This window comes from Hippichthys cyanospilos, chromosome 19, assembly GCF_059441005.1.
Source record: "Hippichthys cyanospilos isolate Australia breed blue-spotted pipefish chromosome 19, RoL_Hcya_1.0, whole genome shotgun sequence".
NCBI lineage: Eukaryota > Metazoa > Chordata > Actinopteri > Syngnathiformes > Syngnathidae > Hippichthys > Hippichthys cyanospilos.
The window spans coordinates 15,600,338-15,627,683 of NC_142387.1; the positions used below are offsets into that span (position 1 = coordinate 15,600,338).

At 42.9% G+C, this 27,346-nt stretch overlaps 4 protein-coding genes across 11 annotated transcripts; 2 read left to right on the plus strand and 2 right to left on the minus strand.

The window, feature by feature from the left end:
* The first annotated feature begins 220 nt into the window (after positions 1-220).
* LOC148408110 (clavesin-1-like) lies at positions 221-5,649 on the plus strand. The gene is made up of 8 exons (XM_088402609.1): positions 221-501; positions 919-1,245; positions 1,314-1,484; positions 2,199-2,317; positions 2,455-2,629; positions 3,054-3,164; positions 3,401-3,624; positions 3,862-5,649. The coding sequence occupies exons 2-8, from the start codon at positions 1,147-1,149 to the stop codon at positions 3,938-3,940; spliced, it is 978 nt and encodes a 325-aa protein (XP_088258735.1). The 5' UTR covers positions 221-501; positions 919-1,146; the 3' UTR covers positions 3,941-5,649.
* On the minus strand, positions 1,960-25,360 carry LOC148408111 (aspartyl/asparaginyl beta-hydroxylase-like). 7 transcript variants are annotated; one of them, XM_088402594.1, is made up of 29 exons: positions 22,628-22,900; positions 22,503-22,556; positions 21,303-21,482; positions 21,110-21,154; positions 20,734-20,802; positions 13,972-14,031; positions 12,706-12,903; positions 12,580-12,615; positions 12,399-12,443; positions 12,222-12,251; positions 12,123-12,155; positions 12,021-12,056; positions 11,837-11,884; positions 11,641-11,772; positions 11,470-11,499; positions 10,644-10,724; positions 9,877-9,918; positions 9,725-9,810; positions 9,567-9,653; positions 9,347-9,497; positions 9,049-9,185; positions 8,891-8,989; positions 8,744-8,833; positions 8,373-8,510; positions 8,175-8,310; positions 8,015-8,106; positions 7,816-7,949; positions 7,122-7,276; positions 1,960-2,602 (listed from the first exon to the last, which is right to left on the minus strand). In XM_088402594.1, exons 1-28 carry the CDS (start codon positions 22,740-22,742, stop codon positions 7,126-7,128), a joined length of 2,535 nt encoding a protein of 844 aa, XP_088258720.1. In that variant the 5' UTR covers positions 22,743-22,900; the 3' UTR covers positions 1,960-2,602; positions 7,122-7,125. The 7 variants fall into 7 exon arrangements, with proteins under 7 accessions (XP_088258720.1, XP_088258719.1, XP_088258721.1 ...); XM_088402593.1 differs by lacking the exon at positions 1,960-2,602 and having other exon boundaries at positions 5,434-7,276; positions 22,628-22,899; XM_088402595.1 differs by lacking the exon at positions 1,960-2,602 and having other exon boundaries at positions 5,434-7,276; positions 11,641-11,760; positions 22,628-22,898.
* Positions 14,222-19,561, minus strand: LOC148408112 (uncharacterized). The gene is made up of 6 exons (XM_088402459.1): positions 19,540-19,561; positions 19,153-19,283; positions 17,858-17,906; positions 16,505-16,552; positions 16,373-16,417; positions 14,222-16,247 (listed from the first exon to the last, which is right to left on the minus strand). Exons 1-6 carry the CDS (start codon positions 19,559-19,561, stop codon positions 15,289-15,291), a joined length of 1,254 nt encoding a protein of 417 aa, XP_088258585.1. The 3' UTR covers positions 14,222-15,288.
* Positions 24,401-27,343, plus strand: LOC148408113 (claudin-11-like). 2 transcript variants are annotated; one of them, XM_088402610.1, is made up of 4 exons: positions 24,401-24,510; positions 25,928-26,132; positions 26,199-26,363; positions 26,836-27,343. In XM_088402610.1, exons 1-4 carry the CDS (start codon positions 24,430-24,432, stop codon positions 27,126-27,128), a joined length of 744 nt encoding a protein of 247 aa, XP_088258736.1. In that variant the 5' UTR covers positions 24,401-24,429; the 3' UTR covers positions 27,129-27,343. The 2 variants fall into 2 exon arrangements, with proteins under 2 accessions (XP_088258736.1, XP_088258737.1); XM_088402611.1 differs by lacking the exon at positions 24,401-24,510 and having other exon boundaries at positions 25,621-26,132.
* Positions 27,344-27,346: the final 3 nt, after the last annotated feature.

Sequence of the window (27,346 nt, forward strand, 5' to 3'; positions counted from 1 at the left end):
TTACGTCACTACGGAATGTTCAATTACTTTTGAATAATGCGCAAACCCTTACAAAAATGCTTAAAGTTCTGCCTGAGCCTTGTTTTATCAAATTATTTCCGAACTGAATATCAGATAGATGGATGGAGGGCTAGACAGACAGACCACCTTTCCGGTACTCGAACGGAAACCTTTATTGTGATAGTGTTAGCCGGAAGTGTTATGTAGTAAATGAGGACGCCCAACCAGAGCATCCCGATCCCGACGTCTTCTCCGTACATCTTTTTTCCCACCCTCACCGACCATTCGAATGTCAGCGAGGACGCCAAAAGACGACGTTTAATCTTTGCGTTTTATTTTACTTTTTGTTCCGTTTTGGTCATCTTTCATTTTATTTGAAGCCTTCCCTCTTGTTGTTGTTTTGTGTGTGATGGCCGACAGCATCCTCAGCATCAGGACCAGCTCAGGAGGGCCGGAACCGCTCGGACCAGCGACACCTCAACAACACACCTAACTCCATCAGTAATATTTATTTTTGTTTTGTCATTATTATTAGCATATTTACAAGATATAATTTACAATTGTTTCAGGGGTAAAGTGAGAACGAGTGTGTGTGTGTGATAGAGAGAGAGAGAGAGCGAGAGTGTGAGAGAGAGAGCGAGAGATCGAGAATCAAGCTGCTTAAATCCACTTCCGTCTTAAGTTAAATGTCAAACTAAATATAAAACAAAGACAATGTTTACACAGCTTTGGGCCATTGTGTGTGTGTGTATATATATATATATATATATATATATATATATATATATATATATATATATATATATATATATATATATATATACATATACATATATATATATATATGTGCGTATACACACACACACAGTATATACACTGTATATAAAATTTTGATGTTTGTCTGTTTGTTCCAACCAGCCAACCGCGTTGCCTTGACTGACCTTTGAACTTCCCGGACCAGCCATCGCTCGTGTCCCATGACGTTAAAATGGTCGCCGCCATGACAGCGCGCCACAAGTGGGGTGCGCCGTGAGCAGCGTCGGACCCAGTGTGAATGACATCATCGGAGGCGGCGGATTCGATCGGTTGGCGCAGTCAGATGAGGCGTGGCCAGTGAGCGCTCGCCAAGGTCAAAACGCAAACAGGATGTCGCAGCTCCTGGCGGGCCTCAGCGCCGACGCCACCGAGAAGGCTCGGCTCGAGCTCAACGAAAACCCAAACACGCTACACCAGGACATCCAACAGGTACCGGCGACCGGTCCCTCGTTTGTCTCTCCCAAGATTGACACTCTGCTTGTTTGGATGGCGGCAAGGTGCGCGACATGATCGTGACCCGTCCGGACATCGGATTCCTGCGTACGGATGACGATTTCATCCTTCGTTTCCTCCGAGCGCGCAAGTTTGACCCGGTGGAGACGTTCCGCCTGCTGGCGCAGTACTTCCAGTTCCGACAGCAGAACCTCGACATGTTCCAGAGCTTCAAGGTACAAGCTTTTTGAGATGAGCGGACATTTTGTTTACAAATAGCATCATGGTGGTATGAGAGTGTGTGTGTGTGTGTGTCCTTGGTTTTTTGCTAAATTATGGGCACTTGAACTTGCCAGGACCATTTTGGTGGAACCAACAAGTTCAGACCTCGTTCTGAAGGTCAACATTTGCTTTTCAAGTCCAGGTCCGAATTGGATTTTGGTAAGGGTACGAGTCCAAACTTTTGCATGTGGGGGCCGCATACAGAAAAACGGAAAGATGTAATGGCCACTTTAAAATTCTTTTTCCGTATCAGCAAATCTAATTCAATGCTATGACAGGCACATCACTTTTTCAAATTAAAAGCAAATTAATTGGAACATGAAGCAACTTATTGCTAAATTATGTGAGAGTGCAGGGGTGTGCAAACATTTGCATGAGAGGGTCACATAAAGAAAAATGAACTGATCTAAGAGCTTCTTTGAAATTCTTTCTTTAATTTACGCTAAAATTAGGCAAGCAAGCAATTTTTTGTGTACTGCACGCAGCAGTCCACTAAAATATGGATAGCGGGGCAAAAATGGCCTCCGGGCTGTGTTTTGGACACCACGTGATTAGACAACCTTTTGCGATGGTTAAGGTCAGGGTTAGGGGCTACGAAATGCGATGTCAAGAGCATGTCCCCACTATGATACAAAAAAAAAAAGTGTGTGTCTGTGTGTGTGAGTCAGGTGGATGACCCAGGCATCAAGCGAGCCTTGATGGACGGCTTTCCGGGAGTTCTGGAGACTCCGGACCAACACGGCCGAAAAATCCTCATCCTCTTTGCCTCCAATTGGGACCAGAGCAGGTTGCGTCACATTGCCACGGCAACAGCCACGCCCACATTTAAATACACAACTATTTATTTTATGAGTTAAAAAAAACACACAGAATTATCTCGAGGACAAAAACTGTAGACCAACCTTGGGTTTTCCGTTTGTCCAGGAATTCGTTTACAGATATCTTGCGGGCCATTCTTCTCTCGCTGGAGGTTCTGATCGAGAAACCCGAGCTGCAGATCAACGGCTTTGTCCTCATCATCGATTGGAGCAACTTTTCCTTCAAGCAGGCCTCCAAGCTCACGCCCAACATCCTAAAGTTGGCCATCGAAGGCCTCCAGGTCAGACCGTGTCAAGGAACTAGCTTGATGTCAGTTGAGGAGCTCCATTCAGGAGTCTTGATGAAAAGGAACTCCATTGGAGCTTTGTTTGGACAAAAGTAACGTTTGACTGCCGTATTGCCGCCAAGTAACTTGTTTAAAGTGAGTTGAGGATGTTCATTCCCACAAAAAGTGTCCTTTGGCGCCATCTTCTAGCCGAGAAACTATGGTGAAGTGAATTGAGAAGCTTTGCTTTAAACAAAAGCAGTAATTTAGCAATAAATGTGACTTTTATTGCTAGGGTCACTTTAAGTTGCCAGGTGCAGACTTTAAAAGTAGTTAACTGCTTTTTTTTTTTGGGGGGGGGGGGGGCAGGAAAGTCGTTATGAGTCTGAATAGCTGCAAAATCTAGCAAAACAACTTGTACTTTTGCTATTCTCCTCAGGACAGTTTCCCGGCCCGCTTCGGAGGCATCCATTTTGTCAACCAGCCGTGGTACATTCACGCTATGTTCACTATCATCAAGCCTTTCCTCAAAGACAAGACCAGGAAACGGGTGACTGCAAAAAACTTTCTCGTCTGATTCTGCTTTGTCTTGTCCTGATTCATATAAGCTACAACTATTATACATTTACACAAACTTAGCTATCAAGCTATCTAGATATCTAGATAGTAGATATCTAGCTTTGTAACTAGCGGCGCAGCTAGCCACCCGTCTCTCTAATGTGATCCCATCGTAGCTAGCTAGCTCTCTGTTTCTCTAATTTGATTTTCTCATAATCTACGGCACAGATTTTTCTCCACGGCAACAACCTGAACTCGCTCCATCAGCTCATCCAGCCCGAGTGTCTGCCGTCGGAATTCGGGGGCACACTTCCGCCGTACGACATGGGCATGTGGGCGCGCACCCTGCTGGGTCCCGATTACATGGACGAAACCGAGTACACGCTCACTTACGACGCCCTGCACGTGCGAGAGAATGGCGGGGGAGGCGGCGACAAGGAGCTCATGAAGAGGTCAGGACAGTGCGAGCAATTTCTCGGCGATTTCCGATTCCTTCCATAAAAATAGAGCATTGGCGCCACTGAACTATTTTGAAGCGAGTTGAGGATGAAGTCGTGCTCTCCTGCCGTCCCGCAGAATGCTGGCACCAAGGAACTAGATTGATGTCATATGAGGAGCTTCATTTAGACAAAATGAGTGCTTTGCCGCCAATAACAGTTTTTTTTTTTGTTTTTTTTCTTTAACTTTAGGTCTCAGTCAGTGGTCAACCCCGCCACTCTGCGACAGACGGACAGAGAGACCAGCACTCCTCTACTGGCCCTGGACTGAAAACACACACGTCACACACACGCATACACGCTCACACTTGCTGGATTTTGACCTGTGCTGTTTTGTCCCGTCCAGCTGAACTTTGAATTGTACTTCCTGTTTCTGAGCCCAAATGCGTGTGTATGCTGCACACATAAACCCACACGCACACAACCACACACACACACGTACACACACACACGCTCTTTCCTGTGTTTGTGTGTCCCCCACGCTGGTTAAGCGTGTTAGTTTTGAGGAGGAATGTAGAAAAGGTTGTCATGACTTTCCATGGTGACACTGAATGTTTGCTCACCTCCATCATCATCTTCATCGGCGACATTTGACGCCCTGACATTCATTCATTCACTCGACGTGATTCTAGTTCAGCGTTTCCCAACCTTTGTTGAGGCTAGTCACATTTTTGACATGTGACAAAAATATCAAGGCTCACTAGCAAAAAAATGTGAGCTACAAAAAGCGGTTATAATTATGGGAACTATTCGATTAATCGTTTCGGCACTATTATATAAAAATCCTTCTATATTGACTAGAGAGTCTTTGATTAATCGTTTCAGCCTAATGGTCGCCTTCATAGTCAATTGTATGAAATTCAGTGCAGAGTGATAAGGCAGTATTCGATTAATCGTATCAGCCCTATGGCCAATTAAATAGTCCATGGTCTAAAAATCTCTATATCCTAATTAGTATTTAGAGTGCCAGGAAGGAGTGAAATAAGTCAAGTCTTCAGGTTGAAAAAAAAAAAAAAAATCGAAGGCTGCAGCTAACGATTATTTAAACATTCTGACGGCTATAGATGTCAAAGATCCATTTTTACTGGGCTTAAAGTTAAAACTCTTTCACTGCCATTGGCAACTATTTAAGTCAAAAAGTAATTTTAACTTGACCACCGGGAATTAATGAATAATCGATTACTGTCGATTATGTGTTTGATTAATCGGATTCGAGTTCTTGTTACTTTATTTTTTTTAGAAAAAGGAAATTGGCAATGCAAAAATATTTGTTTGCTAGTTCGGGCTCTAACGTCAGAAAATCAGCAAGAATAATCGATTGACTCAGTCATCGATTAGTTGACGATTAATCGTTGCGCCCCGGCTTAATCACTCAGGTTTTGAAGTGAACTTGGCAAACTGGTTGGGAATCACCGTCCTCGTAAATGATCGCGTCATGAAACGTTAGCATTTTTGTTAGCGCGGCTAGCTCGACTGTTTGCTAACATATTAGCCCCGAAATCCGGGACGTTACAAGCCAGAAAAAAGCAGCTTTTGTTCAAGTGTTAAATGGGCGTGGCCAAACACGATTGTCAGTGAAACTTGGCTGAAACGCAGTCGTCGCTTCGTTAACGAACGGATGAAGACACTTTTTTTGGGGTGTCCATTATCCTCAGCTTTACAATCAAGCAAATGTCACCCTGCATGCCGTTAGGAAGAACAAGTTCTCCCTTTTTTCATGCTTTCCAGTATTGTGCTGTCAACACACCACCGAATGCCAAAATGTCACTGAAGAGCAAGATTGTTTTTATTGAATTTAACTGATCATCAGGATTGTAATCGTTCATGTATTAGCGCGCTGCAAACAAGGCGGTCGACATGGAAATCACTGCAAAAGGTGAAAAGTGGGACCGCACTTTTTGCAGCGCCACATATCAGGGCTACACTCATCTCTTCATGTATTTACTGCAGAATGTAAACTAGTAAACAGTTACACCTCCACGTGTGGTGATTTTATAGGGGATGGGGAAATAAATACCACAGAAGAAGACAGACAGGAAAACAGCAGTGTAGGGACACATGGAAACATTTGATTTCAAAGCAGAGGTGGGAAAGGTAGAAAAAAGGTTATACGAATAGGGTGGCTCAACTTTAGTTTTTTTATTTTTATTATTTAAAATGAATAAATTATTTGGTTTAACAGAAAATGTTACTGAAGAATAGTTGACTATTTTCTTCAAATTGTATTCACAAACAGGATTTAATTTTTTAAACATGTAAATCATGTTTGTAAAATGATTTGTAATGAAAAAATATAATGTATATTTAAAGTAAATAATCTATTCATTGTGGAAAATTCATTTAAAAAATATTGAAGTGGATAACAGTAAAAATACTCTTTTAACAGGCTTTGTAGACTAGAATATTTTTCCAATTATAATTAGAATACAATAATAGGATTTAAATTATCAATTTAATTCAAGTGTCATAATACAATATTTATATTTGAAAAATATACTTAATACTTGAAAAATACTTGAAAAATATACTTAAATCAATTAAATGTGAAAATTTATTGCAGTAAATGCATTTCATGATAAATGAATACATACTTTATCTATGCAAAGAAAAATTTATTTTTTATTTTATCTACAATTTATGTGATTTAATTTTTAAAATACGTTATGTCTATAAAATTATCTACCATACCAAAAAGATACTTCATAATTAAATCAACAATTATTTGCTATGATAAATGACTTATAAATATAATAAATTTCCATTATGCAACTTCAGAAGAACACAGCATTTCAGACTATTTAGGTAATTTAAGTATTGTTTTTAAATTTTACCAACAATAAATATATTTATTTTTTAATTGATTGTATATACTATATGAATTTAATGAATCAAACAATTATTTACAGGGACTACAGACTACGTAGAATATTTTTGGTGTTTTTTTTCATTTTTATTTTTTTCATTCACAGTAAATATTTACATACATTAATTCTAGTTGTAAGATTCTTCAGTATACCAAAAATATACTCTAGATTTTATTGATTTATTGCGGAAAACTAATTTTAAAACCTTTAGAAAAACGAAAAAAAAAAACCTAAGCAAAACCTGTCCACAACATGAGTCAACTGCAAAAGTACAAATATGGACTAGTTGAAAAAAAAGGGGGTGAAAAAAAACGTGATTTTTCTGGTGTCATTTTGAATAAAAAATAGAATCTCTGAGAATATCTGACAAATTGAAGGGAAACCGCGTGAGCTATCAGGAAAACACAGGATGAAAAAGTCGCTGTCAATTCGAGGTTTTTCACAAATAAACTCTACAAAACACAAAAGTCAGTCAAAGTGTGCATGTGCTATTTGTGTGTGTGTGTGTGTGTGTGTGTGTGCGTGTGGTCAAGTCAGTAGTGAAACTCAGAGTAACGTTCGGTACGGCGCAGAGGGTCCTGAGCTTGCCTGTCTAGATGGCGCTGAGGGTCTGCCTCTGGTACGCCGTCAGCTGCGGGTGCCACACGTCCACGATGAAGATGAGGCGCAACGTGTCCGCCTCCTGCCACACCTCGTGCTCGAAGGAATCGTCGAAGATCAACACTTTGCCCTCTTCCCACTCCCTGGAGGGAGAATGAGAACGGGGATTTGATTTTTTTTCCATTTGTTGGGTCACAAGTGCAATGGGATACATAGCATTGGATGACAGTAAAACACGCCGCCAAATGCGGTGAGAAGGCCAGCCGGCGCTTCAAAATAAATCTTACCAAACCAAATAACGTATGGACATGATTGCCTTAGCACGCTTTTATTTTGAACTTCTTCCCGGAAGCATGTCGCAACAACAGTTGCTTGACATCCGAATGTGCAAACGTTTCGTCGCTTCCTAAGCGAGTCGCGAGTTGCGACTCCCGATGTATAAAAAAAACGCAGAGTTGTTAAGAAATCGCGTGCGATCTCCCATTCAAAAGCAACTTAAATACGTGGACATTTCTTTTTATGGCAACTGTTGCCTGCCTGTAAGCGCAGCCTGTAGCATAAATTAGCCACTAGCCGGCGGCACTTAAGTGCCCCTGACAGCAGTAAGATTACTTTTTACAGTCGGTTTCAAACGCACAAACTTTTCATCCCCATAAATATACCGTATTTACGTTTTGTCTACCTGGTTTGGTCTGTGCATCTGATCCTGCATCCCTGTTTGGGAACGACGAGGCCGAGGTGCATCCTCAGCCGACAGTTTGTAGGACCCGTGTGGGGCCACACGTGTGTTCCGGGCTGCATGACTGAGAACTTGATCTACACGCAACCACGCAAGTGAGTCGATGGGATCGGGGCCAGGTTCAAATCTCGCGCGCGCGTACCTGTCCTCTCTTGCAGCCGGTGGCTTCGGGAAATCTCTCCAGGATCGAGCAGGTCTGCGGTACGGCCTGACAGGAAGTCGTGGATTTCTTCCCTGAAGACATAAGAGTTAGTCAGCTGAGTGGATTTGGACTTGTTGTTGAATGCGGATGAGAAATAGACCTTGCTGCCAGAGCGTGTACTGGCCCCATTCTCCTTTCTCCCTCAGGTTCTCCTCCTCGGGTACGAACTGGCCCGTCTTTTGGTCCATCACGGCCAAGGCCTCGTCCCGGATCGTCTTCCAGTTCTTCTCAAGTGCCTGAAGGCAAACGAAGCAGTTGGAGGAACGTCCCAAGAAATCCTGCCCAATGTCCTACCTACCTTGACCAGATCAGAGTATCCGGTCTCATTTGGGGTCCACCAGGGCTGCGCCTTGAGCCCATCTACGTTGTAGAGCGATCTTTGCCACACAGACGCAAAGTGTCCACGTTCGTGGCCCAACTGGTACCAGTGGTAGGCCTGCGGGGGACACACACCAAAATGGAACGTTACGCTATACGATATCGGTTCAAAATCAGGGAAAATTGACATGTTTTAATCATCTGCAGGAAATTTCAGCTTCCAAGATTTTTTTTTTCCCCCATTGATTCTTTTACGATATCATAAAAACAACAACGGAATTTCCATAATTTGTAACATAATGCCATAAGAGTTAGATAAATTCAGGCATCAAAGATATTGAGAAGACTCACGCTCTCGTCTCCGACTCTCTGCAGCGCGTCTCCCAGGTGGAAGTAGAAACGTCCGTCATCGGTGCCAGGCTCCCCGGATTCCAGCCCCTCCTGGCGGACCGTCACGCATTCAACGTGTGCTTGTTGTCACGGAAACAAAACACACACCTTCAGGTACGGAACGCTCTCCGCGATCTTGTTCTCCGACTTGAGGATGAAGCCGTAGTGGACCTTGGCGAAGCCGTCGCTAGGGGCAACGGCCAGAACCTAAAGATGGCGCCAGTGAGACCAAGGCAGAAGAGAAGAAGAAGCAGGAGACGACTCACTTCTTCGTAGACGGTCTTGGCACTTTTGTTGTCGCCGAGCAACAGGTAGGCCACGCCCAGGTCGTTTTTCAGACTGATGTCTTCTGGAAAGATCTGCACCAACCTCTCCAGCGTAGCCACTGCGCCCCGCATGCGCCCTGACAAAAAGTTTCGTTTTTTTCAACCTTCTTGGCAGGCATAGAGAATTACCAGGAGGTCTTTTGGACCTCATCATCACACTGGAGGACATGAGACATTTGCGTGTCTAGACCAGTGTTTTTCAAGCAGTGTGCCGCGAGATACCGTCAGGTGGGTTTACCGAGGAACTGCTGGCGCTCGGCTCGTCTCTTGAGGGCCGCCCTCACCAAGTCCGGGGTGGCGTCCGGAAGCTCGGCGGCGTCTCTATAGCTGTTGATGGCCTTCTGCAACATGTCGTTGCTGCGCTGCTTCTCGGCTAGGTCGTCCTCCGCCTGCCCGTTTTAAATTGTCAATTCCACCATTTGGATGACTATGTATTTGCATGTGGTTATTTTTGGCACCTGTGCCTTGCCGTAGTGCGCACGAGGGCTCTGTGGGTACTGCTGCGTCAAAGTCTCAAAGGCTTGCAGCGCCGCCTCCACCTTTCCCTGACGCGCAACAAAAACACGCAAAAGGAACATGGGATGCCATTCGAAGACCTCGCCAGTCACTCGCTTACTTTCTTGCGCAGCTTCTCGGCGGCGTCCAGTTCCGTTTTGATGCTTTTGTCCAACTTGTTGAGCAGTTTTGCTTTCTTCTTCTTGGCTGGAGGACAAACGTGTGCATGAGAAACATTTGCAGCAATGTGACAAATTCGCAGGTCCTCTTTACCTTTTTCTTTGGGCTTCTCTGCGGGGGCGTCGTCTGCTCTTTCTATGAGAAAGAACAGCTCAACACATTTGTGACGTGCCCGGATTAGTTTGACATGGCAACACATAGACGGTGAAATCTGATTGGACGAAACTAGCATCTAAAGACATGCTGAAAACAACAAAATACAACCACCAAAAGAACAAAATAGACTCAATGAATACGTTTAAACCTCGGGCTTTTTGATGCTTTTGATGTGTGATATCAAAGAAAAAGCATACAAAAAACACTAGAAGGCTAAAATATTGCATAGATTGTCAAAACATGACGACTTTCAATATGCCACGCTGCCATCCCTTCTAAATGTTTGCTTTAACAGGGGGTCGAAAGGTACACCCTATAGGTTAATTAATTTAGCCCATGTCAGGCTCATTTACTGCCATTCAAAACTAGAAATATTGTCAAGTTTGGACATATTGAAAAGCCATCTTTTATGATGCATTTCCCATAATTTTTGCATGAATCCTTTCAACGACAACTCGCGAGCAGGGCACAATAGAAATTCTTGTGATGACACCCCAAAATCCCCAGGTGGCGCTAGCAGCCAACTTATGACATTTGCAAACACTTCAATGATTGGCTTAGCCTGGCCATAATAAATAATTCTATTTCAATTTCATGAAAATAGAAATATACAGAAGGGTTTGTCTTGTCAAGTTTCATCCATCTCACTTCATCTGGTATGAAAAAGAGTGTGTATATTTGTGTTGGTGTGTTGGCGTGCTCACCCTCGGGGGTGCTGCTCTCTTCAGGAGTCTCAAGCTGTGCTTCTACAGGCTCAGAATGCTTCTCCGCCTCCGCCCGCGGCTCTGACGGACACACAAAAAGTACCACAGATCATTGTCATCGTTGGAAAACATATTGTCATTCCAACACAGCAGAGATGAATTTTTTGTATGCCTTGTATGCATTTCTGTTTGAGTATCACTACTGAAACATTAATGCTAATTTCCATTAGCATGTATTTGCTTCCTGAAAAATCAATGTTAATTTCCGTTAGCCTATCATTGGCTTTTTGTATTATATGTTAGAATTAAGCTAGTGTGCTTTCATTTACTGAAACATCATTGTTAATTTCTGTTAGCCTATCATTGGCTTTTTGTATTATATGTTAGCATTAAGCTAGTGTGCTTTCATTTACTGAAACATCATTGTTAATTTCTGTTAGCCTATCATTGGCTTTTTTTTAAATATATGTTAGCATTAAGCTAGTGTGCTTTCATTTACTGAAACATCAATTTAATTTCTGTTAGCCTATTAGCCTATCATTGGCTTTTTGTATTACGTTAGCATTAAGCTAGTGCGAGTTTTTTTTCCTGAAAAATCAATGTTGATTTCCGTAAGCCTATCAATGGCTTTTTGTATGAGATGCTAAAATTAAGCTAGCAGACTTTAGTTATATAAAATAATGGTTTGGTTCTACATTTTGATGAGAAAAATTCTAGGAAATACAAAAAAGTGAGTTGTGTGAGAAATACTTCCAACAGCGATTCATGATAATTGAAAAACACACACATAGAGGTTGAACCGCCTTTATAAAATAAAAAAACATACCTTCTTGGATCTCCTCTGTGCTTGTCACATCTTTTGAATATTCCCCATGGCCACAAAAAAAAAAAGAAACATTAGCATAATTAACTGATTCACTGCCATTGACGATTTTAGACGTCAACGATGGATTTTAACTGGTCAGCTATTTCAATAAAATAGTACTTGAGTACTTACCACCGGGGGCACTGCCGCTCTCTGCCGTGCTCTCTGCCGTGCTCTCTGCCGTGCTCTCTGCCGTGCTCTCATTTTGCGCTTCGTCAAGCTCAGACTGCTGCTCCGATTCCGCAGGTGACTCTGTTGCACAAACTTAGTTCCAAAAAACACATCTTATCTGGATCAGTTTAAAAAAAAAAAAAAAAAAGGAATGTACCTTCTTCTTGCGTGAATTTGGAGCTCGTCAAGTCTTTTCCGGATTCCACTTTGGAGCAAAAAAAAAGAACCCCAGTTCAGAAAAAAAAGAATGTTGTAGTTCTTCAGCATTCACACTATGACTACCGTGTTTTCCGCACTATAAGGGGCGCGCAAAAATACATTAAAAAAAAGCACCAGCTTACCGACGGTTTCCTGAGACGAAGGCTCCTCCACCAAAACTGAGTTTGAAACAACAAAACATGAAAATAAATAACTTCAAAAGCCCGTTGAGCTTTGAAACTCACCTCCTGTCGTGTCGATGGCGTCCAAGTCCTCCTCTGAAAGACAACAAGGTGAGACATTGCGATGGGAGGACAAAAGACACAAAAATATACTTTACACACCAGGATGCTCCGCTTCTTCTCGAGGATCATCTGTAACAAAAATGACAAATACTCTCAACATTTAATATATACATTGTATATTAAAAAAACACTACTAAAATGAAGCATCAATTATTAAAATAAAATAAAAACATTTATGATTTTTTTACCTTTTTTTTTGAAAGAAATGATACTCACCAGATACAAAGTCTTCTTCTACGAACGCAGGCAGAGGAACAGCAGCTGGAGGACACACATATACGCGTATATATACACGCAAAAAGGTGCAAAGATAAAGATACAATTTGGTGATTATTAAGCAGCTTTTTTGTTTTGAGGGGGTTATGAAGCAAGACTGCCAAAAGGGTGCAGGACAAACCTTGGATTTCCGATTCCACATCCTGGCCTTCAGAGACTGAACATGCACATGCACAAACGCACAGGAAGTGTGTCATGACGCGCATTCGCTTCAACCAGGCGACGAGCGCATTGTCGGATCACACACTTGTTGCCGAGTCCTCGGTCCAGGTCTCCTCCGGATAAACCTCCACGGATTCCTCCTCGCGTGGTTCCGCGGTTTCTTCTTGGTTGGGGGACTGGTCTTCAGCAGTTGGGGTCTCCTCGGTCTGCAGCTCCGCTGGTTCCTCTTCCTCTGGTGGCTCTTCCGCAGCTTGTCGGTTGCTTGAATACTCCTCGGCGGTTTCTAGCACGAAAATGGAGAGAATCAGTCATTTCCTGACCGTGTTTGTAAGTCAAAACACTTGCATCTCAAAAGATCCTTCTAAAATGAACAGAAGCTAGTAATGGATAGATGAAGCTTCATGAAGCACTTGTGGTATTTTTTGAAACCTCTGGGTGGCACACGTGACTTAAGGAGTCTAGTCTCTCGTCAAAAACCATCACAAGTGCTTCATGAAGCTTCGTTTTCTCATTGCTAAATAGAACTGTGGGTAATCTGTTACAGACTGCCCCCTCTCCATCCCCCCCCCAAAAAAAACAAATTTGAATTTGTCTGTGGTTATTTGTGTCTAAGTGTGTTGCTGCACCATTTGTGTTCAAATCTTACTTTACAGCGTTTTTACAATGCCGTATTTTCCTGAAACCTAGTCTATTCATTTGTGTCCACTGTAGTGGACATTTCTTTTGGGTCTGTGTCGCTTGACTCACTCGAGCTACCCAGCTAATTTGTGGTGTGCTCAGCAGGGGCCCTAAAATTGAACCCTGTGGAACACCATATCTTCCTTAGACCCCAACCAATTCATTTGTGTCCACTGTTGTGGACATGTGTTTTTTAGGTGCATTTAGGTGGGGTAAAATTGACTTTGCTGTCTTGCTAAGACAAAATGAATAAATAGAGGACATCCTGGTCTCTCTAAAGAGAAAATAAAAAAGCAAAATCCACCCTTTTTTTTCTCAGTTTCAGTGGGCGCCCTTTTTGCCACTCGGGGTCAACTGAAAATGACATCACAGTTGCTCAGGATTCAAGTACTGACCAATCACAGCATGGCTTGCAACAGTAAGAAAGCAGGTGATTGGCTGCCTTGAGAAACTGCTTAATATTTCACATATTATACATACAACACAATAATTATTATATATATATTTTTTTTTATGTATTATATTAAATTACACAATAACAATAGTGATCTGAATATTAATCTGAATGTTGCTTCCAAATTATTTTACAAAATGACAAAATTATTATTAAAAACTGTTGTGTAGTCCTTTCAAGGCATATTTCACGACTTTGTTCTTTTTCCACCAAACGTACGTGTTGATTCAGCTGGCCCCTCTTCAGTTGGCGGCTCCCGTCTTGGCGTTTCTTTCAGGCCTGTTTGGAGATGAGATCATGACAACGTGACAAACGCACACAAACGCCTCACTTGTTCATTCACGCGTTGCCCAAAGAGTTATCTCATTTGAATATGACCTGAGCACGCTTGAGGTGGTTCACAATAGACGTGGAATCCATTTGTCTTTTTGAGGGTTTTATTGGAATACGGGAAGGCAAAAACGACGGCACCATTTGAAGTTTTATTTTACACTCGTTACATGGGAGGGGAAATGTGTTCCATAAAAGGAGATAAAGGCGGAGTTTACAATGCATATATGCACATGAGAGGATAACAATAACAAATGAATCAATGACTTCTCAACAAAAGCATTTGATTGGGTGTTGGAAATTGTTGAATATTTATGAAAGGAAGTGAAACAATTATTGCAACAGCAATGATGTCAAATCGGGTTCTCAAATGGGGTACACGGAGGCACTTCAGGGGGTACGTGAGATTTTAATAGCAAATTAGCACATTTAAATGAGGGCTTTTTAATGCAGGAACAGAACAGTTTTCTTCTCAAATTAAGAGCAAATGTATTGGAAGACATAGCCTCAAATTGCTAAACAGCCACGGTGACTCCTTTTACAGCAGTTGAGTCAGACATAAAACAGATCATTTTACACAATCTATCTTCTGGAGTGTCTCAATAAAATCCGTCTGAAGATACCAAAATGTGCTTTGAAAGTTTAATAAATCAGACAATTATTACCATTATTATCATTACTATTTTTTGTATTCAATATTATAATATTTTAACTCATTCAATGCCAAGGATGTATTTTTTAAGAGTCTGTCTAGACTCTTTTAATCAACAACTCCAGTAGATAAATCACCTGTTTTGTTTCTGACTCGTCTCTAAAAACAATCCAGTTCCGTGTAAAACCTTACAAAATAAAGGCAAATACAAGATAGTCACTATAATCCAATTTAGCGATAAGTTGCTTCATGTTCCAATTCATTTGCTCATTCATTTGAAAAGAAAGTGCTGTAACAGCATTGAAACACATTTGATTTGCTGATACCTGCAGAAACAAAAAAAAATCTTATCGTCACTACTATAATCCAATGTAGCGCTAAATTGCTCCGTGTTCCAATTCATTTGCTCTTCATTTGAAAAGAAAGTGCTGTAACAGCATTAAAACACGTTGGATTTGCTGATACCCGCAGAAACAACCAAAAAAAATCTTATCGTCACTGCCTGACCAGAGACACCAAGAGAAAAATAGTCCAAACATGAGCAAAAGAATGGTTTACTTCTTCCTCCCGCCGGCAGCCATTTTTTCCGCGACCACGCCCTTTTCCCTTCTGACCGCCGTCACCCCGCCTCTGTGACTTTTCTCCTCCGGGGCCTGCGAGTTATTTGCTTTCCCGGCGCCGGGCCGCTCCGCCTCCATCTTGTCTCGAGCGGCCTTCTCGCGAGAGAGTCGCATCTCCTTCTCCTTGGCCGCCTTCTCCTTCTCCGCCCTCTCTTTAACGAGGCGCTCTTTCTCCGCCCGTTCTTTTTCTTGCCTTTCCCTCTCCAGCTTTTCCCTCTCCAGTCTTTCCCGCTCTTCTTTGTGAAGCCGCTCCGTTTCCCGGGCCAGGCGCTCCCTCTCTTCCCTTTCCTTGGCGGCTTCTTGTTCTCCAATCAACCGCTCGCGCTCTTTCTTTTCCAGCTGTTCCCGCTCCTGCTTGGCTTTCTGCAAAGCCAGTCGTTCTTTCTCCGTTTTTTCAAGCTCCATCCTGTCTCTTTCTGCCCTCTCCCACTCCATCCTTTCCTTTTTGGCCTTCTCCCACTCCATCCTTTCCTTTTTGGCCTTCTCCCACTCCACCCTTTCCTTCTCCGTCTTTTCCCGCTCACTTCTCTCTTTCTCGGCCTTCTCCAACTCCGTTTTTTCCTTCTCAGCCTTTTCCAGCTCCATCCTTTTCCTCTCGGCCTTCTCCAACTCCATTGTTTCCCTCTCCACCTCCATCCGCCTTTTCTCCACCTCGATCTTCTCCTTCTCCAGTCCTATCCTCTCCTTTTCCAGATTGAGTTGCTCCTGGGTGACCTCCAGGGTCTTCATCTTGAGCTGCCAGGCCGTCTCCCTGCTGTGGTCTTCCTCGGCTAGCAGGGTTTGGATTTCGGTAAAAGCCATGCGAGCGATCCTCTTGGCGTCCGACTTCTCGTTGATGGAGCCGAGTTCTTCTCGGAGGGCGGAGCGCAGAACCTCTTCTCGCATGGGAAGTTCTACGGTCGGGATATAGCGTCAAGGCAAAGCGTCACGGCGACCGGCGAGGGGTTAGAAGATGCTAGATGGGTTAGCATTCACTGCACTGAACGTTATAGTCACACGCAGGTGCGGGTTTTTCTACCTCGGGTTCCGTTCTTCCGTAAAGTCCTTTCTTCTGGTATCTCATCTGGGATGCCGAGAAAAAAAAAGCTGCGGCTAGGATGCTAACACCACATCAACAATTCCAAATGGCAGCTGTATATCCCAACGCTACCTTCGCTCACTTCCGTCTCATCGGGATCCTCGTCCACTTCTCTGAGTGCTTGACGTACACAACATAAAGTTTTCAGAAAGCGATAGCGGTTTAAGATCAGCGGTTCTCAAATTAGGGTACAACAATATTTTCCGCACTATAAGGCGCACCTAAAAAGCTGGCGGTGCGCCTTATAATCCGGTTCGCTTTTTATTTCTGATTAAAAAGTTATATGATCGTTTTGTTGACATTGCCTTTGGCGCAGCTCAATTTATGGAACCCCAGCCACAACAGTAGGTTCTATTCTATGCGCCTTATAATGCGGTGCGCCTTATATGTGGAAACCGTTATAAAATAGACCATTCGTTAAAGGTGCGCCTTATAAACCTGTGCACCTCATAATGCGGAAAATACGGTAATATCCCCTAGAAGGAAGAGACTTCAGTGAGTATACGAGATTTTGAGAGGCTTTCTACAGGGATCAGCACATTAATTAAAAGCTTTTGGTATGTTTCTTATTTTCAAATTAAGAGCAAATCAATTGGATCACAAAAGAACTTACTGCTAAATTGCGTTATTGTGTCTACTAGTGATTCTCAGATTAGGAGTATGTCGAGCACAAGTGTCAAACTCCGGTCCTTGAGGGAAGGTATCCTGCATGTTTTGGAATCTTCACCCACCTCGGTCAAATGATTAGGATCATTTTCAAGGTCCTGCAAAGCTTGCTAATAATCATTTGTATCAGACGTGTTGGGAAAGAAAACCAGAAAACATGCAGGATACCGGCCCTCAAGGACTGGAGTTGGACGGACGCTTATGTGAGGCTCTTCAGGGGGCACAAGAGGGTTTCTGCAGCTTTCAAATTAAGAGCAGATTGACTGGAACATAAACATCTGCTAGCACTGTTAAAAATGAGTATAAACTTTGCTTTGTCGTTTATAGGACGGCAATGTCACTGAATGAGTTCATGACTCCGTTTTAAGCTTTCTTTTCTTTTTCGATCCAAAAGTACTTTTCGAAATATATCTCACTGAGGGTAAATCTTTAAAAAAAAAAAAAAAAATTTGAGAACCACTGTTTCGAATCCTGCTCACATGCAACACTTGTCAAGTCAGAGGCGGAGTCTGACCAATGACAATTTCAGTCCAAAAACGGTCACCTCAAGCTTAGTCTTTCAACCTCTGGCGGTCAGGTTACCACGGCAACAAACACGCCGCGCATTTGCGTCCTCGCCTGCGCTTGGACAAGCTTAGAAGACGACCAGTGGCCTACCCGTTAAAAAAAAAAAAAAAAAAAAAAACACACTCGCAATGCTGGCGTGTCCCACACAGCGGACACGCTAAAGAGACATGCGGGACAAAACACGATGCTCACACGTGTACCTCTCCTGAACGCCAGCTTCCTGCGAGAACCTTTTAACTTCCTGTCATCTGGAGTGACAAACAACACAGAGCGTTCATTAGTGACGACAAACGCCTTCTGAGACGCAATTTTTTCGGACAGCCAAATTCACACGTCGGTGCTTTTCTGGAATAAATAAAGAAAGAAAGAAAATCCCAGACATACTGTATGTGTGTAAGATTAATATTAGTTGTGCGTGGGTTATAAAGTCACACTATTACAAAAAACACAACTGCGATTGGTTTTGGGGGGAAAGGTTTGTCGAAATGCGAAACATGGGCGCTGATAATCAGTCTATCGCTACACCTAAAAGGAATATATAGAAAATATCCAAATATTTGTTGCGAATGTTGCTGCTGATACAGAAAAGTGTGCAAAAACCACTGAAATACTCAAAAATGCTGGCTTGCAGTACCAGTCAAAAGTTTAGAAACACTTTCAACCAAGAAATTCAACTATTATATATGCTATAACATATATTACATACATCCGGGGTGTTAAACTGATTTGAAATCTATTCCCAAGTGGGCCGTACCAAGAAAATCATGGTATACATTTATAGAACTTTAAAACAACCACGTTAAATGTATCATTCTTTTACTGTCCAAAGTACAACATCATTGATAATCTTAAAATATTACCATTACTATCAATCATTTCGGGAAAAAAAAAAAATCTGTACACTTTACAAAATCATCTCATGGGCCGTATTGAAATCATTTGCGGGCCCGAACCGACCCGCGGGCCATATGTTTGACACCTCTGACATATATTATATACTACTAAGTGAACTAAGTCATTGCAGTTCATAAAGCATCATCCACATCATAAAACTGAAGATGCGCAAGGCTGCTATTTGGGCAATAAATAAATAAATAAATAAATAAATAAATAAAGGTATTTGTTGTTAAATAGTAGTTAGAAAAACAACAACACAGAATTAGAGGGTGTTTCCAAACTTCTGACTGATACAAACTTCTGACTGATACATTTAAAATAATTTACATTTAAAATGGGCGCTGCCATGCCCCCCCCCCCCCCAAATCAAAATCCAGCATTTGAATTTCTGCGTGTCCTCCAAGAGGTCCTTAGGCCTGCTTCCCGTCCTCCTATTGGTTCTGAAGGTCCAGTATGACCCCTTTGACTTCCACGTCATCAAGGTAAGAAGCTCCGCCCCGCTGGCGCCTCCTGTTGGCCGCCGCCTCTTCCTCGCCATCTTCCTCCTCTTCCTCGCCATCCTCCTCCTCCTCCTCCTCGCCCTGCTCTACGGGCGAGCTGACTACGTCATAGAGGAAGGTGAAGAAGCCATACATCCAATCAGAACCTTCCTCTGCCAAAATATCTACAACCTCCTCAAGAGACTCGCCCGGCGCGCTAGCACCGCCATCTTTGGTCAGGCCTGACGGGAGAGAGAGACAATAACAGAAGATAGGGGGCGATGGCGAGGGGAGGGATGGAAGGTAAACTCCAAAAGAAGATCGTGAGGGGAAAAAAAAAGGAGTGAGGGATAAACCATGTCGTCAAATAAAAGATGATGATGGAGGGAAAAGAAAGAGAGGGAGTTAAGGTCGTCGTTCACATCAATCTTGACTTCCTGTTGCGGCTAAGCCCTCTAGTCCACTTCCTGTTTGTGCGCTCGCCTCACTTTTACCAACAGGGGAGGTTGGAACTATACATGTCTGCGATCGGCTGGCCTTCCATCCGGATCCAAAGTCCACTGGGACAGGCTACGGACCACCAGAAAACGGCTTGATGTTTTGAGTAAAGTGAACCCACATTTAACACAGGCAGGTGGTAAACCAAGAAAAGGAAAAATTCACCGAAGCTAGTCTCAAAACGTTGGCGTCAGGGACGCCTTTTAACTCTTTCGGTGCCATGGACGAGAATTTTTAAAATAGTAATAACGAGTCCGGACAATCGATACTTAAGTACGTTAAGGACATGAATTTCCAAATGCCTAAATAACTAAATTGACTCTCGAGTACCTGGGATTGAGTGTCTGGACTCTTAAAAACAAACGTGAAAACACGTCCCTGGCATTGAATGAATTAAACTGTTTGAATTGATTGCTTTATTGAAGAGTCGTGAATACGTCCAAAATTAAATATAAAATAGCATTAAATCAACATAAATATTATTTTTTTAGTAACTCATTCAATGCCAGGGACGTATTTTCACGTTTTTTTATTTAAGTTTGGACACTGAATCCCAAACACTTAATAAATTGATACTTAAGTTCATTAAGAACATTAATTTCCATATATTTAAGCATTTAATTGATACTTCAGTATCCGGGAAGGTCTGGACCTTTAAAAAAAAAACTTGAAAATACATCCCTGGCATTGAATGTGTTGATAACCCAAATTATTTCACAGTCCCTCTGCAGTCAGGCCACGGACGCCCGGGGTTCCGCTCACCTCACTTCGAAAACCACTAACCGATTTACATGATCCTCTCGGTTTTAGTCATATTCCTGCATGTGAACAAGAATGGACTCGGACGTTGGTGCATTCTGCTCGCTTCTTTTCATGAAAATAATGCCGTAACAACGGCAACTAACACGAGCTGCTGTCAGCTGCAACTTGCACTGAGGTAAAGGAGGTCAAGTTTAATCAGTCACCACACTGAAAAATGTTGCATCTGCGCCCCCGTAAACAGTTAACGTAGCATTTCACTAGCGTCAAGCTAGCTAGCAGAAAGCTACGGACTGGCTAACAAGACAGGAGATGCACTTTAGTCTCTTGTTATCACCAACGCAAAGAGCCGAGTTGGATTGGTCCTACGCGGGCACGTTTACCGTGAACCACCTCAGAGGACACAAACGGGAAAAAACATAAGCGGGGACTTGCCGAGCAGGACTTTGGCGTCCTCCACGTCAAAGTCGCCGTCTCCGTCTGTGTCGTAGGCCGTCAGCTTGCCTGTGGCAGAAATGGGGAAAAAAAAAAAAAGACGCTGAATGTGACTGTTTCTTTTGCAGTTTTGGTACGACAACCACAAAAACATTGGTGGGAGGACAGGAGACACCATGAGAGACAGTACTAGCATTCGGTTCTTCTACATATAGGACGGTGACCATTTCATAATCACCATAACAAGGAAGACATCAATGTCAGATGAAAAAATAAAATGAAGAAAATAAGTGGTTGTGGTTCAGCGGATGTCAAAAAAAAATTGTGGAGGAAAGAAGACAGGACACTTTCGTCTTTGACACGTTCAATAGTGTACCTTGTAAAACTTGCGAAAAGTTCATACGAAACTCCTGAGCTCTGGCTGCGTGCAGGGATGACACAAAATGACAGGAAACAAAGTCGGGCGTCTACTTTGCGAGCCCCAAATACCAAGAAAAATTTTGTGGGTTTACACGTGTTGCTGCAGTCTACGCGTTCAAAGGAATCGCTCGAAGGTTTCCGGCGCTTACCGATGACGCTGTCGTAGTCGACGATGTCAAAGTAGACGACTGCCACCGAGCTCCAAACCCCCAAGAGCGCCAGCACCGCAAACCAGGTGAAGACGGAATACTTGGCTCCGCCCCCTGCGTCTCCTCCTGTCGCCTTCTTGCCGCTCTTGCTTTCTGACGGCGGCGGCGGCGGTTTTGCCTCTGAGGACGCCATGCATCAAACATGTCAAACACACTAAAGTTGGGACACCTACTTGAAAAAAAAAAACACTTAAATTGTTCAGTGGCATCAGTTCTATCCATACACATGTAGGTTAAATTTATTAAGACCCACAAAAAAATTGAAAAATGGTATGGTCTGTCTTTGTAGCCTGTGAAGTGACGATGACACTTAAAACTGGTCTGTACCGCCACCTACTGTCTTGAGGTGAAACACAAGTCAACAAAGAATTTTTTGTTTCCTGACATACTTTGACCACCGCTCAACGGAATGTTGCAAAAATCGCAGGAAAATCATTGTCATAAATCCTTTTAAAATGCGTCTAAAAAATTGTAATTAGAATGGTTTTATATGGTCCAAAATTTGGACAATGATTATTTTTGTACACAAAATCTTGAACGTCCAGCTGCAATCAAATAGAAATGTCAAAATTGTAGCATTTTGAAATTGTACATGTTTTAATCATCTGCTGGACATTTCAGATCCCTAGTGTTGTTTTTTTTTACCCCATTTAGCCTTTTATGACATCATAAAAAAAAAAAATCCATCGTTTGTTATATAATGCCACAAGGTTGAATACAATGTTAAAAAAAAATAAAACGTTAGTGCATTATGACCGTTTTCAAATAACTCATTCAGGCAGTATACTCAAGAGAGAATCCAAAAATCAACACACAGGAAGTCCCGCCCCAAATTAAGTCCATAACACATTAAACAAATTAATCACCACACACAGCAAATATTAGTGAACACCGGCGCCTTTTAGCAGGCTTCCCAAAAGGCCCGAGGTCAAAATGACTCGCAATTAACGGGCGGGCGGGTCCGACAACAGCTGTTCCCCCGGGAAGCAGCTGAGATCTTCAAACGCGACAATCACGTCAGCTCCGCCGACCACAAAGACTCGGCTCAAATGTTAAAGTTCAAAGCCGGGACGCGGTCCAAAGCGGCCGAAGCAAAGCGGTCCAAACCCAAAGCATCCATCCGGAAAGGTTTCCACCCACCGGAGAGCGGAGGAGCCCGCTGCGTGGCGCCGGCCTCCTCCACGCTGGCTCCTCCTAGCAGAAGCAAACCAAGTGACCCGGAGAAGAAGAAGCAAAGTCCGGTTGGAGGCTCACGCCGGTCCTACCTTGAGCCTCCTCATTTATGACTGCTTCCCCCCGCTCCTCCTGCTGAGCGTCGGGCACCTCCCGGGTGCTGTGGGGCTCCTCCGAGTAGGTACCATAGTGGCGGTAGCGCTGCATGGAGCAAACCTTCCAACGGAACCCTTCAAACTAACAAATCCAATCCAAAACGCAGCGATCGGCAGAGCCAAGCGCCTCCTCCTCGCCGTCCGCGCGCCCACCAATTGTGAGGTCCAGAACCTGATCCCCACTATTCTTAGAGCCGACAAACCTCGCAGCGCTCCGTGTTTCTGTGTGTGTGAGATGCCGCAGAGGACAAAGTGAAACAAACAACCTTGACATACGCTGTGCAGAAGTCTTGGGCTACTTTTAGTTTCGTTGTTTTAGCGAGGCCATAATGAGTACCGCATTTTTCGGAACCTTAAGACGCAACTTTTTTCTCATGATTTGAGTCCTGCGGCTTATGGTCCAGTGTGGCTTATCTGTAGGTTTTGTTTTGTTGTTTTTATTGTTTTGGTTTTTTTCCCTCCAAGCCACCAGGAGGCAATGCACCGATAACGCAAAAGTACATTCTTTGTCCTCTGCATTGAACAAGCAATGTTACTTCTGTACTGAGCAGGGTTGTGATAAGATATATATATATATATATATATATATATATATATATATATATATATATATATATATATATATATATATATATATATATATATAGGGTCTCATATATGTCATGTTTTATAAATATATATTATTAAAAATGCATATCAACTGTGTATTCAGCGAAATCCTTGTTCGATTCAGCTAGGAGCGTAAGCATATTCACCTTACGTCACTCGCACGATGACGTCATAAATCTTGCTGTGACGCAAGTCAGCAAAAAGCGTCACAATCGCACGTTTAAGAATTTTAATGATCCGCGTTGTGGATGTTTTTGGCAGCTAGCAAAATGGCCCCGAGCTAGAAAAGAACGAGAAAGCTAAACCAAATCCATACTGAAATGCGTTCACGTTTAAATTTCTCTTACTGCAATGCAAATTGGGCACCCATTAAAGAGCTAAAAAATCCATTGTTGTTAATAGGTACGGAATAATGTAGCATTCGGCTAGCGAAAAGTACACATAAACACATTTATACACATACAGTATTGTTAGTTGATTACAGTTTTAAGATGAATACTGCAGTTAAGCTTGTAGCAGCAGATTTTCACGGTTCGGACGTGGAAAGGCGAGAGCCGAACTTTAAATCCCGCCAACAAACAAAATCTGTAGGCCGAATGAAAGAATTATTCACAGAGATTCATACAAAACGTATGTTTTGTTCCTGTCTATGTGCAATTAGCAGAAAATATACAACAACAATAATCGGTAAAATAGTCAAGGGAGTCTGGTGTAGGCGTGACTGACGTTCCCGGATTGTCGTTCGCAAGTAAGACAGAAAACAAACCTTTTTTGGATTGCGTTTTGGGACTTTTCTTCTGAGCCATTGCGTCGTAAATTCGCCGGTAGCCTTAGGTCGAGTAAGCAGCAGCTAGCAAGCTAAGCTAACCGCTAATTTGATTGACAGTGGGGGGGGATTTTGTTGGTTGAGGATGGATGAAGCTGCTGCTAGCTTGGATACCAGCGACCCTCGACTAAACTGTGATTGGTTAGACGCTCAACCAATCGATGGTACGGAATAGTCAAGTGGGCGGAAGTAAAATGGGCACGGTTGATACGATTTGAGCCAATCGTGATCGTAGAAAGCTTCCGTTTGGAATGTTAAAAAAAAAAAAAAAACGTGGCAGAAGAAGAGTTGATGTTTGTTATTCATGACAGACAGCAATCCGGATTTAACCCCAAATTCACTCAACTGCTTTGAAATACATTTTAATGGAAACACACTTTCGTTAGTAGGTACTTATATTTTTCTCGTTTTTTAATCATTCAGGTAAAGGTATAAACTACAAGACATAAATATATATGTAAAATAAAGAACATAATTTCTTTATTTTTGCATAGCCATTTAAAAAATAATAAACTCATGAAGTAACCTTGAAGTTAACATGTTTTGCATAAAATTAAACATTTTAAATAAAAACGATCGTGTACATGCCTTCCCCCCATATTTTACACTCATTTGAACATTTCTGAATTCAAACAAATTATAATAATAAGATCATAATATGCAAATATGTATTAATTGCAGAATTCAAACTAATTTAATCTGTTCATAGCATGACAATATATTTTAAAAATGTACGTGATTTAAAAAAAAATAATTTTGTGTACATGATTGAGTACAATTCAAACAAAAAATAATGATAATTTTATCATTATGTATGGATTATGCAGATCAAAGTCATGTGTAGCTTTTAAGCACAACATAATGTATACTATGTGTGTGTGTGTGTGAATATACACATAAATATGCACATAAGCACAAACTCTTGATTTTTTTTTTTCAGAAACGAGCATCAAACACATTGTTTGAAAGGATGGGAAAAACCAAGAATGTGCTATTGCAAGCAAAGGGAAGTGACTCGTGACTTGATTTGCTCATACCTCAAATGCCGTTGCGTCCATCAAGTGTGAAAATCCTAAAACAAGCAAAATGCCTGTGCGAAACGAAAGCAGACGACAAATATTTGCTCACCCGTGTATTGTACACGCCATTAAATAAAAACAACGTAATCCAAATGTCAGACAATCCCGTTTACTTCGTTTTGCATACATGCTAGTAAAACAGCAAATGTAAGAATTGAAATAAAAGACAAAAAAATACAAACGCACCGCTCTCATCTGTCTCCTCCTGAATTGCGGGCCTGACGTCATCGCCCAATTAAAGCCAACTTTCTTCCGCTTCTTCGATGCCATTTTGCACACTAGCGCCAACCGGTGACCTGTCACATAAATTCATGTTTTCAATATTGCAAATGATATGCAGGTTTTGCCCACTAGAGAGCGCCAATTTGTTGCTATTTCTCGTGTGTCCAGCAGGGCCTCATGGAACCAGGTGAGTTGTGTGTTTTTTTTTGTTTTTTTCTCAAATTTCTTGGAGATCTTTTTTCTGTATTTTTCCTGCTGTGCAGCATCTGGCTCAATTTTGAAGCATCTGCTTCGGATCAACTTTTGAGTGCCCACGTGACTTAACGTACATTTTTTTTGCACTGCACCCATAAAAAGTCAGCGCAGTCCAATCGGGCACATGCAGTACACATCTCGGGAGTTGTTTGGGTCTAGGGGATACATCTTCGTATTATTTTCATCTTTCTTTGAAGGTTTTGGAGTACCGTGCGCTCGTACGTAATGTCCGCGGTGTGTCGGCAGGCGTGCGGCAGTTTGTCCAGCTTGGCGGGCTGGGTGTGCCTCATTGTCGCCACGGCGACCAACGACTGGGTGCGTACCTGTGACTACAGCGTGGCTACATGCGTGCGGATGGACGAACTGGGGGCCCGCGGCCTTTGGGCCGAGTGCGTGATCGCGCCCGCGCTCTACCATTGCACCGCGCTCAATCAGATCCTCAATCTGCCCGGTAACTACGCCGTCATAAATGACAATCGACGTGACATCATTTAATGCGTGCGTGGAAACGTGTTAGCCCACGTGCAGGCGTCCCGTGCCATGATGGTGTGCGCGTGCCTGTTGGGTCTTCCTGCCATGTTGTTGGTGCTTACGTCCACTGCGTGCGTGCGTCTGCCACATGACTCCGCCCCTAGCAAAAAGAGGCGGGCCCGGGTGGGCGGCGGTCTCATACTCCTCATGGGTGAGCCCGTGTAAGCGTGAGAGTGAACGAGAGAGTAGTGTGTGTCTGTGTGTTCAGTAATATGTGAGAGTGCACGCATTGGAGCAAGAGTCATGGTGTGAGAGTGTATGATGTGAGAGTTTGTGAGCAAATACTACGTGTGAGATTAGGAGGGTTTGTGTAAGTTTGTGAGCATGTCTAGTGCGGGGTTTTGTGAGAGTCTGTAGGTTTGTGAGAGTACATGTGTGTTGTAGAAGGAATGTGTGCCTGAGAGGCTGCGAGCATGAGAGCAAGTCTCTTGTGTATGAGGCTGTGAACGTGAGTTGGTGTTTGTGCATGTACACGTGTGAGAGTTAAGATGTGCATGAGAGAATTTGTGTTCTTGAGAGCAAGTTTTTTGAAAATGAGAATCGTGAGAGTTTTGCATGTAAGTTTGTGAGAGTTTGTGTGCATGTAAGCATTTTTAAATGAGAGTGTGTGTGTGTGTCCTCAGCTGTCCTAGGCCTGGCGTCCACAGCGTGGTTCCCGGTGGGCGTCCACCAGAACAAGGCTCTGATGTCGTTCGGCTCGTCGCTGTACTGCGGCTGGGCGGGCGTGGCGCTCTGCTTCCTGGGCGGAGGCGTGGTCCTCTGTTGCCTCGGCGACGTGGACTCCCGAGCCTTTGCCAGGGAGAGCAGCTTCTTCTACTCCAGACAGCGAAGAGGAGGAGGGGGAGGAGGAGGGGGAGGAGCTACCACCGTCATGGTGGATATGCCAGCCAATCACGCCAAGAGTGCTCGTGTGTGAGGGGGGCAAAATTGTTTTTTTGGTTTGAAAATTTCGAAAGAGCCGCATACAAATTGCAAAAAAAAAAAAAAAAAATTGGATGATGAGGTGTTGTGGAAAATATGTACATGATATCCATTTTGGAATCAGGCTGTGGAAAAAGTGACTGGTTTGTGAATACTTTGCGCTAATGCGTGACCACGTATTTGTCTTACTCGACTGTACTCTTACGTCAAATA